The 17,162-nt window shown below is 35.7% G+C and overlaps 1 protein-coding gene across 1 annotated transcript; it reads left to right on the top strand.

The window, feature by feature from the left end:
- Positions 1-2,479: 2,479 nt before the first annotated feature.
- On the top strand, positions 2,480-10,194 carry LOC149511405 (uncharacterized). The gene is given in 6 exon segments (XM_089755174.1): positions 2,480-2,699; positions 2,897-2,984; positions 3,126-3,652; positions 3,655-4,850; positions 5,277-6,062; positions 6,733-10,194. Coding segments are annotated over 6 exon segments (6,267 nt in total). The 3' UTR covers positions 10,183-10,194.
- Positions 10,195-17,162: the final 6,968 nt, after the last annotated feature.

The raw sequence follows: 17,162 nt of genomic DNA, 5'->3' as shown, positions 1-17,162 counted from the left end.
TTCTTTTATTTTAATTTTTTTTCTGAAAATAGTCATGTTAATAAATGAAATAAATTATGTGCTAGTTATTACTTCATTTTGATTTTGGTTTTTGATTTATTACCTTGCACACACTTTGCATATTCACTTGCATACATGAGCTCTATACCCGGGCTCCGTCCTTTTAGGAGGAAGTGAAGTAGCTACGCTCTCGTGAGGTGATAACCTCCACATTTGCTAGCGAAACACTTTCACTCAGATTGAACCCGTTCTGTTAGTAGCCTATAATGGGTGAGGATCGGGGACCTTACTAGTCTATAATGGATGATGATGTGAGGAATAGTCTGGGAACCTTTAGACATGCAAATCTTAACCCAGCATATAATGAGCCGTAAAGTCCAACTTTAGGATAGAGCCATACTGTCCCTTTTGTGAAAAGATTACCTAAATTAGGACACTATGTATATTCTGTTATGCTTGTTCATTCATTTACTCAGTTTTATTTATTTGTTTTATTTACATTATTGATTTGTTTTATTGTCTTCAATTTTGTTGCATGCATCATATAGGTACCATTTTTAAAAGGGTATTGTTTTGGACCAATCTAAAAAAAAACTTTCAAAAAACCTAAAGGATGTCATCTGTGTGTAAGAGCTACTTAGAGGTCAAGAGCCATTCAGAAGGTATTCAGATGAAAGAAGGAGATTGCTTAGTAGATGGTCACATATCGGTGCTACTACAGTCAGTGCATGTGGATCTCAGTCAGAATAATATATCAGAATTGAAAGCCATTTGGAAACAGTGGAGAATAGAGAAAAAAGAATCTTTTTCCAAGAAATACGGGGATGTGGCACTGCTTATGTCTGTGAAGGTTGATGAACAGCTGAGAGCCGCAATACAGTTCTGGGATCCATCTTATCGATGCTTTGTATTCAACCAAAAAGACTTGGCTCCCACGATCGAAGAATATTCTTCTTTACTCCGGATAGAGTCTACCAATCAAGATAAGATCTATTGGAAAGAGCATAAGACCACTGGATATAGAAAAAAATTAGCCAAGATCATGCAAGTGGAGGTTGAAGAGATAGACAAGCACAAGAAAGAAAAAAATAGGGTTGACATCATTCCATCAGCTTTTCTGCTCGAGTACATAAGAAAGTATATTGATACCGATCAGGGGTCGGATGTGTTTGCTTTAGCCATCTATGGATTGATGATATTCCCTAAGGTTTTAGGACATATAGAAGCATCAGTGGTTGATTTCTTTGAGCAATTAGATAAAGGTATAAACCCTTCACCAACTATTTTGGCAGAAACTATTAGATCACTTAATTTTTGTCAAAGAAAGGGTGAAGGACGATTTATGGGGTGTGCTCAGTTACTATTTATCTGGCTCAGAAGCCATTTTTAGGGAAAAGAGAAGACATCATTTCGACCATTCTCCGTGCATTTCAGTCCTATCAAGAAGTTTATGACTAAAGAATGGAGAAAAGATTGGACAAAAAGTCAGTGGTCAGCATTCTTTTTAAAGCTCACTAGCGAAGATGTAACATGGAGGGCACCATGGATGCTTCCGATGGCTATCTTATATAGTTGTAGAGACGAGTCATGGGTACCTCTGTTAGGAATATGGGGGGCAGTGAGTTACGCGCCCCTTATGGTTCAAAGACAATATGATTCACGACAGTTCATCCCTATGACTCATAGGCTTGGTTCACTCGAGTTTGATTATGGAACACCCGGTTATATGAAAAGGGTTCGTGAAATCATTAAAGCATGGAAGCAGGTCAACCGAATGAGCCCAGCTAGACTCGCTGATAATGTTGCTGAAGGTTACCTTGCATGGAGGATGAAAAGAGTTAACGAAATTAGGCCTCTACCAGCTGATATTTCAGAGAAGTTGTCGGCTCCTGTTTCAATATCGGTGTTATCGACTATTGAGATCGCTCAACGAGAGTTTGAGATTGAAAAGAAAAGGTTAAAGAAAGAAAAGGTGGCTATGATGGATCAGGTTAACCAATTAAGATATGATTTGATGATGAAAAATGATGCAGTACAGAAGTTGACTAAAGAACGAAAAGTATTGAAAGAGGATCTGCAAGATTTACATCAAGAAAATAAGAAATTAAGGTTAGATAGTAGACCTTTGAAAGGATCCAAGAAGGATGTGGAAGAACTACGAGACATGGTGGAATATTGGAAGAACAGAGCTCGAGAGAACAAAGAAATGATCTTCACACTCACCAAAGAGCAACATGAATGGAAAGAAAAACTTTCAGGGGCCTCTGAAAAGGTAACGAGGCACCAAAGAGAAAGTGAAAAGCTAAAAGCTGAGCTAGTGAGGGAACAAAGCAAGAACTCCGATTTGCAAAGCAAGAAAAAAGCCTTAGAGCATGAATTAATGAGTTTGGAGCTTCAATTGACAAGTAATCAGAGGCACATAAATGAGATTTTGACTGAGTGACAAGATAGAGAAGATTATTGGGCTCGCACTTGTAATATGGAGGTAGATGCTCGAGAGATGTGGAGAGCAGAAAGTTTAGAGAGGCAGCAATACATCGAACACCTGACTGCTCAAATCTACAAGGCTATTCAAAAAGCAAGCAACATGGTTGAAAAGGCGAAAGCACTGGAACGAGAGATTGTACCAACCCAAGGCCATAGTCAAAGATTATTGCACTTTTTTCATGAAGCTAGGGAGCAATATGCTCAAATCAAATGTTTTTATGGCTTTAATGCAAAAATGATTGGATGATGTGTAAAGACTCCCATGGTTAATGAAAGTTTCTTTTTGTTTCGATCGATCCAAGATAATACCCTAATTTGCATTTCATTCATTTCATGCATGCATTTTCATACTAATAATAATATCAACGACATTATATCATGCGATCTAATTCGTGGTTGATAAACTAAGGTTCAAGGATAGCAAAGCCGAGGAACCACAACCCGTCAATTTCGTATAGATATAATACTCGAGCCATGGCAGAAGAGAATACAGCTAGGTTTGAAAGGGTCGAAAGGGTACAAGAGGAGATACAAGAAAAAGTGATGGAAATACAATAAAGAATTAAAGCACAAATGGCTTAATTAAGACAACTGTTGATTGGATCAATGAAAGGAAAATGAGTCGCTGGTGTATCTAGGACAGGAGATGAGGTTAATGTGGAAGAGCCATTATACCCTCCGAGATTCAATCCACCTCAAGTTCAGATTCAAGTTTCTCGGGGTATACACATACAACCACCAAGTGCGCAGCCATACCCTTATGTCAATCATTCTACAAATCAGCAATCGACCCACTTGAATGCCAATTCGAGACCCATCCCAGTCGATCCCATCATGGTACCAAATCTTGACGACCCTGTTGAGCAAGAGAAGTCTCACGAAATGTCAGAACCTGTTATAAATTCAAAAATTCAAGACAAATATGACCAGCTTGAAGAGAAGCTTAAAGCGATTGAAGGTAATGACACTTATGGGGTTATTGACGCCAACGAGCTTAGCCTAGTGCCTGACTTGGTTATCCCACCAAAATTTAAGATCCCAGATTTCGAGAAATACGATGGGACAAATTGTCCATCTGCTCATATCACCATGTTTTGTAGAAAGATGACGGGTTATACCCATAATGACAAACTATTGATACACTATTTTCAGGATAGTTTGACTGGTTCAGTAGCTAAATGTACGTGCAATTAGATCAAAATAAGATCAGTTCATGGAAAAACTTGGCCAAAATTTTTCTTGCTCAGTATAAGCACGTCTTGGATACAACCCCTGATAGACTGTCATTACAAAATATGGAGAAAAAGTTGACGAAAACCTTCAAAGAATATGCACATCGGTGGAGAGATGCAACAGCCCAAGTACAACCACCACTGACTAAAAAAGAGATAATCGTGCTATTCGTCAATACACTGAAGGCCCCTTATTATGATAGATTGGTGGGAAATGCCACGAAAAACTTCTCTGACATGGTAATTTCAGGGGAGATGATAGAAAATGCTATCAAAAGTGGTAAAATTGAAGGGTCTGAAAAGAAGATAGCTACATTAAGGAAGAAAGAGCAGGAGACACATGTTATCACTCACACAAATCCCTCACACCATCCTTTTATTTCATATAACCCACACCCCCATTACTACTCTACCATAAACCAAATCTCTCAACAACCATACCATTACCGAACCCCCCAACAATCGTTACCCAGATCAAGTTTTAGCCCTCAACCATCCAATTACACCCCAGCACCTCCAGCTCGACCATTTACTCGACCAACCTACCTAAACAGCAATCAAAAAAACTCACAGAATAATAACAATCGAGAAAGACCTCATTTTGACCCAATTCCTATGACATACACAGATTTGTATCCTCGACTTGTTGAAAAACATCTGCTTGCTCCTGTTATTATTGAACCTTTGAAACCTCCGTTTCCCAAATGGTATGACCCCAATGCACATTGTGATTATCATTATGGGAATCCAGGTCATTCCACTGAGCATTGTATTGCTTTGAAGCATAAAGTGCACGGGTTAATCAATGAAGGAGTATTAAATTTTGATACCAGCCAACAAGGGACTCCAAATGTCAATGGAAACCCTCTACCAAATCATGCCAGACCATCAATAAATACTTTGATTGATGGGCAAACAAGTTACGTGAAAAGAAGAATAGAAGAGGTCAAAACTCATATGGCTAAAGTGTTTGAAACCTTGGTCAAAGCTGACATGCTGAAGTCGATAGAACCTCAAAATTACTCTGAAGCGGTTAACTCAACTGAAAGCTGCCATTATCACAGAGGTGCTCTGGGGCATTCTATCGAAAATTGTCACCAATTTCGTCAAGAGGTGCAAAAATTGATGGATGAAGGTTGAATAGAGTTTTACCAAGAGAGAGAAGAGTTGGTGAAAGTGTCTACCATTGATTCAAAGAATAAGTTTGGGCGTAGACCAGTAACTATCTATTATGATGAGAAGCCAACATCGAAGATAGAAAAACCCGTCTCTTGACCAGTGGTGACAATTAAAGTTTCTGGCCCTTTTCCATATCAGAATGATAAAGCAATACCTTGGAAGTACGATTATGATGTCGTAGTCAACCCAGATATTGCCAACATAACGGGTGTAGGAGGCATAACTCGAAGTGGGAGGTGTTATACCCCAGAAGCTCTAGAAAAAGCTAGAAAGGAGAAAGCCAAGGTAGGAGAAGAAAATGAAAGTCAGAGTGGTCTTGACACAACCCTAGAAAAAGAATGGCAGAAGCTAGTATCTGAGAGTGAAGCAAGTGAATTTTTAAAGTTAATAAAACATAGCGAGTATAGCGTGGTAGAACAGCTTAACAAGATGCCAGCTAAAATTTCGCTATTGTCATTATTGCTCAGTTTAGAGTCACATCGTAATGCTTTGCTGAAAGTGTTAAATCAAGCATATGTGTCTCACAATGCTTCTGTTGAATATGTGGAACAGCTTGTTGGCAATCTGACGATTTCAAACTATATCTCTTTCAGTGATGAAGAGATTTCTCTTGAAGGTAGAGGAAGTACCAGGGCTCTTCACATTACTGTGAAATGTAAAAGTCATATAATGGCTAAGGTTTTGATTGATAATGGCTCATCCATCAATGTTATACCTGCGACTACTCTGGCAAAACTTCCTGTTGATGGATCTTATATGAAACCTAGTCATATGATAGTGAGAGCCTTTGATGAAACCAGAAGAGAAGTGTTGGGAGATATAAAAGTGCCATTGCAGATTGGCCCATGTACTTTCAACATGAAATTTCAAGTTATGGACATCTCTTTTTCATATAGTTGTTTATTGGGTAGATCGTGGATTCATATGGCAGGTGCTGTCCCATCCTCATTACATCAAAAAGTCAAATTTATTGTTGAAGGGAAGCTAACATGTGTGACAGGAGAAGAAGATTTATTGGTAACTCAATCGATAAATATTCCTTATGTGGAATCGGCAGATGAAGCTTTAGAATGCTCTTATAGATCTTTCGAGATTACCAATACAACATATATAGCTGGAGGATCTAAATTATATTCACCACACTTATCTGTGACTACTAAAATGGTAGTCAAACAGCTTACCAAGATGGGATGGCGACCTGAAATCGAACTTGGGAAGAACCTGCAAGGAATTACGAAGCCATCGGCCATATATGAAAAGAGAGACAGGTTTGGCTTGGGATATAAGCCAACAAGAGAGGATAGAGTAAGAATGATGAATGAGAAAAGAGATAAGAGGATAGCTAATCTTAAAGGATATGAGCTGGAGTCAGAGCCGATAGTCATTCCATACCTTTATGATTCTTTTCACTCGGGAGGATACATTTATTCAGATTTACTGAGAGCCCCAAGTGCAAGATTCATGGAAAAATTTTCAGAGCTGGCCATTCAAATGGTGGATGATGGAGAAAAGAAGAGTCAAAGTGAAGAGCTATTCGTGTACCATTGTCCTTCAGATTTTGAGTTGGATAATTGGAAAGTTACAAAGCTACCTGTTGCCTTTAAAACTTTGGAAAAGTAATGTGAAACTTAAAATCTCTAATTACTTTCTACGAGTATTAGGAGATCTTTTATGGTGTGTTTATGTTTGTCATTTTAATAAAAGACTTAGAAGATGCATCTGTATTTTTTCTGTCATTTTTATCTTCATTTTACCTTTCATCTTTTTTTTTCCTACATTTTCTTGCCATTCCATTTTTGTGTGCCAATATTCTCTCTATATTACCCTTTGCAAGGTCTCAAACAATGAACATAAGGATAATCATGGCATTAATCTCGGATTTGATTTTGAAAACTTAATTCATGTTGATGAACTTGATAATGAGGAAGATTCAGATTACTATACACTGCCTCTTGATTTGTTAAAATTAATAGAACATGAAGATAAGCCAATTGAACCCCACCAAGAAATTATTGAATCAGTAAATTTGAGAGATGGTGAGAATAAAAGAGAGGTCAAAGTTGGTACATCTCTTTTACCAACTGAAAGACAGAAGCTAGAAGAGCTGCTATGAGAATATGTAGATGTGTTCGCATGGACTTACCAGGATATGCCAAGACTCAGCACTGATATTGTAGAGCACAAGTTACCTTTAAAACCAGGATGTAAGCCGATGCAGCAAAAGCTAAGGCGCATGAAACCAGAGATGCTGCTGAAAATTAAAGAGGAAGTGAAGAAACAATTCGATGCTGGATTTTTAGAAGTGGTAAAATATCCTGAATGGGTAGCCAACATAGTGCCAGTTCCTAAGAAGGATGGAAAAGTGAGAATGTGTGTTGATTATCGAGATTTGAATAGAGCAAGCCCTAAGGATAACTTTCCTTTACCTCACATCGATACTCTAGTGGATAATACTGCTAGGCACTCCACATTTTCCTTTATGGATGGTTTCTCAGGCTATAATCAGATCAAGATGGCTCAAGATGATATGGAGAAAACTACATTTGTGACCATGTGGGGAACATTCTATTACAAAGTCATGCCTTTTGGGTTGAAAAATGCTGGTGCTACTTATCAAAGAGCAATGGTGACTCTTTTTCATGACATGATGCATAAAGAGATAGAAGTGTATGTAGATGATATAATTGTAAAATCTCGTGAAGGAAAGGATCATATAATTAGTCTCAAAAAGTTGTTCGACAGGTTGAGAAGATTTCAGTTAAAGTTGAATCCTGCCAAATGTATATTTGGAGCCAAATCAGGAAAACTATTGGGCTTTGTAGTCAGTGAAAAAGGAATTGAAGTTGATCCAGATAAGATACAAGCCATTCAAAACTTATCTCCTTCTCATACCTCAAAAGAAGTGCGAGGCTTCTTAGGAAGATTAAATTATATTGCTCGCTTCATCTCTCAACTCACTTATAAGTGTGATCCTATTTTCAAGCTTCTCAAAAAACATGATCCTGGAGAATGGAATAATGAATGCCAAGAAGCTTTTGATAAGATCAAAGAATACTTGTCAAATCCACCTGTGTTGGTGCCACCAATGCCAAGAAAACCTTTGATTTTGTACTTAATAGTGCATGAAAATTCAATGGGATGTGTGCTGGGACAAAGAGATGAAACCGATAAGAAAGAACGAGTAATTTACTACTTGAGCAAGAAGTTCACTGATTATGAGTCAAAGTATTCACCATTAGAGAAGATGTGTTGTACATTAACCTGGACAGCTCGAAGGCTTAGACAATACATGCTTTATCACACTACTTGGCTCATAGCAAAGCTAGATCCTATTAAGTATATCTTCGAAAAGCCCTCGTTGACAGGAAGAATAGCACGGTGGCAAGTTATGCTTTCAGAATATGATATCATTTACGTGACTCAAAAAGCTATTAAAGGGAGTGCAATAGCTGAATTCCTTGCTGATCGTGCAGTCGAAGATTATGAGCCAATGAAATTAGATTTTCCTGATGAGGATGTGATGGCCATTGAAAAAAATGAACCTGTTGAAAAATCGTGGAGGATGTATTTTGATGGAGCTGCTAATGCTTTGGGTCATGGTATTGGGGCAATTTTGATATCTCCTGATGGACATTATTACCCCATCACAGCCAGATTAAATTTTAATTGCACAAACAATGTGGCTGAATATGAGGCCTGTGTTATGGGTCTACAAGCAGCAATTGAAAAGAAGATCAAAGTGATAGATGTGTTTGGAGATTCAGCTTTAGTCATCTATCAGTTACGAGGTGAATGGGAAACAAAAGACTCTAAGTTGATTCGGTATCATAACTACATCTCCGAGTTGGTCAAGCAATTTAAAGAAGTTCAGTTTGAGCATCTACCTAGAGAGGAAAACCAAATTGCTGATGCACTGGCTACTCTAGCTGCAATGATCAAAATAGATACAAATACTAAAATCCAACCCATCAACCTGGATGTGAAAGATGTACCAGCACATTGCTCAGGTGTTGAAAAAGAAATTGATGGAAGGCCATGGTATCATGATATCATGCAATACATTAAAAGCCAGCAGTACCCAGAACATGCAACAGAAAATGATAAGAGGACTATTAGAAGATTGGCTATGCATTTTTTCATTGACGGAGATATCCTTTACAAAAGAGGTCGAGATCAAGTGCTCTTAAGATGTGTAAATACAGCTGAAGCAAAGAAGATTATTGAAGAAGTGCATGATGGAGTTTGTGGGGCACATGCAAATGGTCATATGATGGCTAGATAAATTATGAGGGCTGGCTATTATTGGTTGACAATGGAAAGTGACTGTATTGATTATGCCAGGAGATGTCATAAATGTCAAATTTATGCTGACAAGATTCATACTCCACCATCAATATTACACGTTCTAGCTCCTCCCTGGCCATTCTCAATGTGGGGCATGGATGTCATTGGTCCCATCACTCCAAAAGCTTCGAATGGGCATAGATTTATTTTTGTGATGATTGATTACTTCACCAAATGGGTAGAAGCTGCATCATATGCTAGCGTGACCCGATCTGTGGTATGTAAGTTCATGAAAAGAGAGATAATATGCAGATATGGGCTTCCAGAGATAATTATTTCTGATAATGCCAAAAACTTGAACAACAAAATGATGAATGAAGTATGCACTCAGTTCAAGATCTGCCATCGTAATTCGGCACCATATCGTCCAAAAATGAATGAGGCAGTGGAGGCTGCGAATAAGAATATCAAAAGAATCCTGGAAAAAATGATTGAAACTTACAAAGATTGGCATGAGAAGTTATTTTTTGCCTTGCATGCCTATAGAACATCAGTCAGAACGTCTACTGGAGCCACACCGTTCTCTTTGGTATATGGTATGGAAGTTGTGCTATCAGTCGAAGTGGAAATTCCCTCACTGAGAGTCCTGATGGAGGTGGAGTTAGAAGAAGCAGAATGGGTCCGAAATTGCTACGAGCAGTTAAACCTCATTGAAGAGAAAAGACTGTCAGCACTATGTCATGGTCAATTATATCAAAAGAGGATGATGAGAGCACATGACAAGAAAACTTGTCCCCGTTGCTTTAGGGAAGGAGACTTAATGCTAAAAAGATTCCTTCCAAATCAACATGATAATCGGGGGAAATGGACACCAAATTGGGAAGGCCCGTATGTGGTGAAAAAGGTTTTTTCTGGCGGGGCATTGATTTTGGCAGAAATAGACGGAGGTGATTTGCCTACCCCAATAAATTCAGATGTTGTGAAAAAATATTTTGCTTAAAAAAAAGAAAAAAAGAAAAAATGATGACTTATCTAAGTTGAAAACCTGAAAAGGCGGCTTAGATGTAAAGCAAAAGCATCATCAAGAAAAGATCTCACAATGCAGGGGCAAGTGTAGTTTGATGAACTCTGAATAATCAAGGAAGTCATCTGATTTAGTTTTAGAGAAAGAATCTGAGAATATTTTGTTCATGATTATCTTGTGATCATTCTTTTGACACCTTTATTTCAACTTAAACACTTTGACATACACTTGTTATCAGCCATAAGAAATACATTATCCTTCATATGAAATAATGCCTATCATTTCCTTTATCCTTATTCGATATTTTTTATCCATCAGAGAAATGTGTGATTGCATTTTATTTGTCTTGAACTTAAAATGATGAAAAGAAAAACAAACATGAAAGATCTCAGCATTACTTTTAAAGTTGACAAAGACAAATGAAAAAGGATGAGAAAAGCATGACAAGACATTGATGTTGCAGACTTTTGAAGAAAAAATATTGTGATCAGATGTTGAAGACAGATTGGTCATATAAGAATTCGGATAAAAGAAGCCGAAAGCGAGAGATTTCGAGAACCTTTTACTACAATGAACGATTTTGATTGTATTACATACATTGCATCATGAGCACTCAATACATGCATCCATGAAAAGTTGTAACAAAGATAGAAATTTTCTTTTTCTTAATAAAAAAACAAGATTTTGGTAAAGACAATGATCAAACAAAGGAATTCAAAAGAGAGAAATTTACTTGTTCAAAGATGAAAACTCAAAGTTGAAAACAGCTGAGATTTTAAAGTTGTGGAGCCTCTGTTGAAAGGAGCTTTTTCAAGAAAAGATTTTAAAGTCGTTGAGCCTCTGCTGAGAGGAGTTTTTCCAAGAAAAAATTTTAAAGTTGTTGAGCCTCTGCTGAGAGGAGCTTTTCCAAGATGAAAATTTTAAAGTTGTGGAGCCTCTGTTGAGAGGAGCTTTTTCAAGAAGAAATTTTAAAGTTGTAGAGCCTCTGTTGAGAGAAGCTTTTTCAAGAAAGAAATTTTAAAGTTGTTGAGCCTCTGCTGAGAGGAGCTTTTCCAAATGAGATTTTTTAAAGTTGTGGAGCCTCTGTTGAGAAGAGCTTTTTCAAGAAAGAAATTTTAAAGTTGTTGAGCCTCTGCTGAGAGGAGCTTTTCCAAATGATATTTTTTAAAGTTGTGGAGCCTCTGTTGAGAGGAGCTTTTTCAAGAAAGAAATTTTGAAGTTGTTGAGCCTCTGCTGAGAGGAGCTTTTCCAAATGAGATTTTTTAAAGTTGTGGAGCCTCTATTGAGAGGAGCTTTTTCAAGAAAGAAATTTTAAAGTTATTGAGCCTCTGCTGAGAGGAGCTTTTTCGAAAGAGAATTTTAAAGTTGTGGAGCCTCCGTTGAGAGGAGCTTTTTCAAGAATGAAATTTTAAAGTTGTGGAGCCTCTGTTGATAGGAGCTTTTTCAAGAAAGAAATTTTGAAGTTGTTGAGCCTCTGCTGAGAGGAGCTTTTCCAAATGAGATTTTTTAAAGTTGTGGAGCCTCTGTTGAGAGGAGCTTTTTCAAGAAAAAAATTTTAAAGTTGTTGAGCCTCTGCTGAGAGGAGCTTTTTCGAAATAGAATTTTAAAGTTGTGAAACCTCTGTTGAGAGGAGCTTTTTCAAGAAGAAATTTTAAAGTTGTTGAGCCTCTGCTAAGAGGAGCCCTTTTCTGTAAAACCAAAAAAAATAACACGATTTATTTTCGGACAAAATCGTTGTCTTTGTCTTTGCCCTATTCCTGATTCTCAAAAACGTGCAAAAAGGGGCAGCTGTAGACACCGATTTTGTCCGGGTCTACTATTTTATTTTTTTATAATAATAATAATATTTAACAAAACAAAACAAAAAAAGAAAAAAAAAACAAAACAGAAAAAAACAAAACAAGTAAACAAACAAAAAAAAAAAGAAGTCAAGGAGTTGGTGCGATGCCGAGCTACCTCGACCAACTCCTTGACCAACTCCTTATCAGCAACCCAACCAGCCCCCGACCAGCTTCCTGCCAACCACCCTACAGCTACCAACTAACCACCCCACAGCCAGCAAAATCCCACTTAATTGAAACTCTATAAAATCAACACAGAAAAGAAAGAAAAGATGGAGAAAAAACAGGAAAAATTTTTTAGGTGAGAGTTTTGAAACCAAAAAATTTTTCCAGTTTGAGAGTTCAGGAACGAAAAATTTCGATCTACCCACCCAAACACCCAAAATACCCAAACACAAAAATCAACCGAAAACAACCACAAACAGAATCGCCACAAAAAAAAAAACCAAAACAGAAACAAAAATAAAAAAATACACAGTCCTCGCCTACGGCGAGGAACCTCAGCGCCAAGCTTCCTGCACGAAGAAGAGAAAGAAAGGTCAGCTTCAAAAAAAAAAAAGGAAAGAACGCAGAAAAAAATAATTTTTTTGTGGCCGAAACTTTGAAGACAGATCTAGGAATTTTGAGACTCTTTTTGGTGAAAAGGAGGTCAGATCTACGCTCAGGGGGTCGAGAAGAGCTTGTGGGAGAATTTTAGAATTTTTCGACCACCGGATACGGCGGTCGGAGACCGGCGGTGACGACGGACGACAGCGGCACCAACGGTTGACCGGCAATCTGCTGAAGAAGAAGAAAAAAAAAGTTTTTTTTTTCTGGAAAAATGAAAAACTGACCAAAAATAAAATTTTTTGAGCCTTTTATATAAACTGCCAAAATCAAAACAACGTCGTTTCATTAAAGGCCCAAAACGACGTCGTTTTAAGCCCAAAGATCAGCGCGTCAACCCGCGACCCGACCCGGGGTCCGCGCGCCAGACCCGCGACCCGCTTCCTTCATCCGCTCTGCTCGGTCTAACTGGATCGGACCGAACCGCCAGACAAAATCGAACCGGTACTGAACCGCTGAACCAACCAGACCGAATCGAACCGCCGAACCGGTCAGACCGCCCGGACCAGCGTTGACCGGACCGTTGACCGGTCCGGTTCAGGTAAAAAAAAAAATTTTTTTTTGAATTTTCTAATTTTTTATTGTTATTATTATTTTTCTTATTTTAAATATATTTTTATATTTATGCATGATAAATTTATAAATTTGTTAGAATAAATGTTTAATCGTTTTAATAATAATAAAATTAAAAACAAATAATAATTAAAATATATTAAAATGCTTTAAAATAATAATAATAATAATTTTCCCTGCCTAGATGTTGGAGGGAATAAAAATATTTTTCTAAAACAATAATTCTGCCTAGATGTTGGGGAATTATTGTTAATAATAAATAAACATAAGAAATTTTTAATTAATTTTCAAAAATTATTAAAATCGAACTTGCTTCAAAAATTCGCCTAGATGTTGGAGATTTTTAGAGATGTTCGTATTTTCTTAAAAACGAAACCTTAAGCGCTATTTCTTAATCCTAGGTTTCTAAAACCCTTAAAAATCCAAAATCCATTAAATCCAAAACCGCTCCAAATCCAAAATCCTTGAAGTCCAAAGTCCGAAAAATCCTAAGGACACGTGTGAAAATTCTATTGGAAGCAATTTGTTCCCGAATGCCGCCTAGATGATGGGGTATTTAGGAAATTTTACTTCATTAAGTCTTTTCACACAAGTTCATAATTCATATTAATAATAAGATTAATAAATAAAAAGTATAATAAAATTGGGATTTTAAATATAAACAGTCGCACCTAAGCTCTGCCTAGATGTTGGAGAGTCGGGGTGATCTCATTATATTTAAGAATCCAACTCTTAAATTGCATTTTATTAATAATAAGATTAATAAATAAAAAAAGTATAATAAAATTGGGATCTTAAATATAAACAGTCGCACCTAAGCTCTGCCTAGATGTTGGAGAGTCGGGGTGGTCTCATTATTTAAGAATCCAACTCTTAAATTGCATTTCATTTTACATTACATTCATTAGCATACATACGTTATCGTATTATCATCAATAATTGTCTGCATTATTCTCTCTTTAATTTACTCATGGTACTCTGCCTAGATGTTGGAGAGTCACCAACAATTTTCTGTAAAGAGTGTTATTTCATTTTAAGGATTGTTGTGTTAAATCTTAAGCGAAAAGAGTTACTTTAAATTCTGCCTAGATGTTGGAGAATTTTAAGATAATTCTTTAACTTAAAGATTTTCTCAATATTCCTAAAATAAAAATTTTAGCAAAAAAAAAATATTTTTTTAAATAAAGGAAATTAATGTTAAATTTCAAATTAAAACCATTTTTATCCGACATTGAAAATAGTGCATAGTTGAATGGTACCAATTTATGGACGTTGTGGGGGTGCTAATCCTTCCCCACGTGTAACCGACTCCCGGACCCAACCTGATTTTTCGTAAACCGAAATATATCTTTTTGATAAACTTTAAACAACCCGTTTTTATAATTTTATTAAAAAGATAAACTTTTGGGTGGCCAATCACACCCTAATAAAGATTGGTGGTGACTCCCTCTTTTTTATTTTTCTCAATTTTAAAACAACTCGTTTTTACGTCTGGCGGTCTCAAAATCGTTACGACAACTTTTACTCCTTCCATCCCAAAATAACTATCCCCTATTGAAATTTTTGTCAAAGTAATTCCACTTTTATCTTCATTTTTTGAAATATCATATTAAATTAAAATTTTAAAAAATATGTTTTAAAAAATTTGAAACTCAATTTACAAATCTTATTTTTTAAAAAAATTTTATATTTTATTATTTTATTAAAAATAATGGTTAAAATTGAGTTAGTTTCACCCAAAAAAATCAATAAGGGACGATAATTTTAGGACAAAAAGAGTAATAAATATTTAATGAAATAAAAGATAATTAACAAATGTGATTATCACATGGAGACAATTGGGCACTCGATTGACGAATGCAAGCAATTGAATGAGAAGATTGAAAGTCTCATCCATAGTGGCACCTTGACCTAAGAGCTCTTTGAGCAATGGAAAGTTGCTTTATCATATATTGATTTTTCTTTGTACATGAAGTTAGTGGTTTCCAATGAGTTTTGATTATTTGGCTTCTTACATATGCATGTGAAAATTCTCAAGAAATTCGGTGATTATTATTAAAAATGAGCATCGTGAGCCATTTTCCTAAACATTTCACTCTTTTTCAATTGGAATATTAAAAACCTTGAGAATTTTTATAGATGAAAGTTTCAAAACTTCACCCGATTTTGACCATGATATATTGATCTTCAATTGGGCTATAAATAATAAAATGGTCGATTAATTTGTAAATCTTTTAAGGCACTCTCCTAAGTTTTTTGAATTTTGGTGATTTTGATAAATGTCAAGGCTATTTCAAATTCTTCACATCCCAAATTCCTTAAGCCATAGTTTTTGAATTTGTTCAGTATTTTGGACCATGCTACATTTTTCTATTTTTTCAATCCTTTATCAAGTGATTCTTTGTCCTCATCTTGGGCAAATTTATTGAAAAAATTCAAATTTACTTAATGTCCCAAATAACACTTTTGATTGATGAACATCCAAATGGGTTTGTTATCAAAATGCATTATGAGTATGAGTTGCAAAAAAAAAAAAAAAGAACAAAGAGTTAATTATTAAATCATGCATGTGAGGCATTTAAATCTAAAATCAATCAAACAACAAGTTATCTTCTGGGAACTTCTTTTTAATAGGAAGTATCCTTGCTTGGAATGAAAATTGATCTTTCAAATTCCTTTCATAAAAGAAAAAAATATTCATTTGCTACCCCTTTTGAGCCTATTGATTTTTTTTTTTTTAATAAACTCTAATCAAGAATCATCCTCTAAATCTAGGGGTAAGTTCAAAGAAAAAAGAGATCAATCTCATCAAGATGGCATGTGATCTTGTGTTGAGGGTTAGAAAATAATGTCTTATATTAAAGGGTAGGTTTGAAATAGGATGAACTCCAAAAATTTTAAACTTATGCCAAAAAAAATAAGAAAAAAAAAAAGAAATGTGAAAGGTGAAAGGTGAAAAGCCATGTTTTGAGAAAAAGAAAGATACTCTGGAAAAGAAATAGTCATTGGTTTGATCACTCTTAAATACATTTTTTAGCCTATTTATCTTTTCTTTCAAAACCTTAAACCCTGGCCAATGTTACATTCTTCAAAAAGTCTATTTTGATCATATGTGAATATCTAAGTTGGAAGCTTGTTCCTTAGGAAATCATTATGATTTGGTTTTAGATGAATTTTGAATGCTCAAATGCATAATGGAATAATCCAAAAAAAAAAGAGCAAAAAGGAAAAGAATGAAACTCTATGGTGAAAACCTGAAAGGGTAATCTATAACAAATTTGAAATTGTGAAAGCAACTCATGACTTTTTCATACTTTAAAGAAGAAGCAAAAAAACAAAGCAGGCATTTTGAAAAAAAAAAAAAAAACTAAGGGGTGCGGGAGACTTTTCTTTAAAAGCCCAAAGAGATTAATCTCACTCTAAAGATTTTTTCTAAAATTTGGATCTTGTTCTTCTTTCAAACCTAAAATTTTAAGCCTACCGTAGTTGGTCTTAACATTTATTAAAATATCACATATCAAGAAGTGAAAAGAATGCTAAAATTGTTGCATTTTAAAAATAATTTTCATTTGTGAGCCCAGATGAAAAAATATTCTTGTTCTCATTTAGTGACCAAATTCCTTTAGTAATTAAGATCCTTCATGATGTACCCAACCATTGTATCTTTTTAAAAAGACCAAAGTTGTAACTTATCATCCTTATTCTAGATAATAATCACCAGTTTTTTTAAAGAGATTTGATCATATACAAAAGAGAGTCATATGAGGTAATTTTCATTGCTATTTTTGAAGAGTTTTGAAAAATGTTCAAAATGTATTGAATCTTAATGCTCATGGTGGGAGACAAGTGAATGCTATGATGAAAGAAACCTTTTTGGGCCAAGAAAAATGTCAAATGCAAGGGACCAATAATGAAACAACTCACTAGATGAGAAGA

This window comes from Durio zibethinus, chromosome 26 (genome assembly GCF_047325235.1).
Source record: "Durio zibethinus cultivar Kanyao isolate XHJ-2024 chromosome 26, ASM4732523v1, whole genome shotgun sequence".
Classification (NCBI taxonomy): Eukaryota; Viridiplantae; Streptophyta; class Magnoliopsida; order Malvales; family Malvaceae; genus Durio; species Durio zibethinus.
This window is presented reverse-complemented; position numbering and strand designations above follow the sequence as displayed.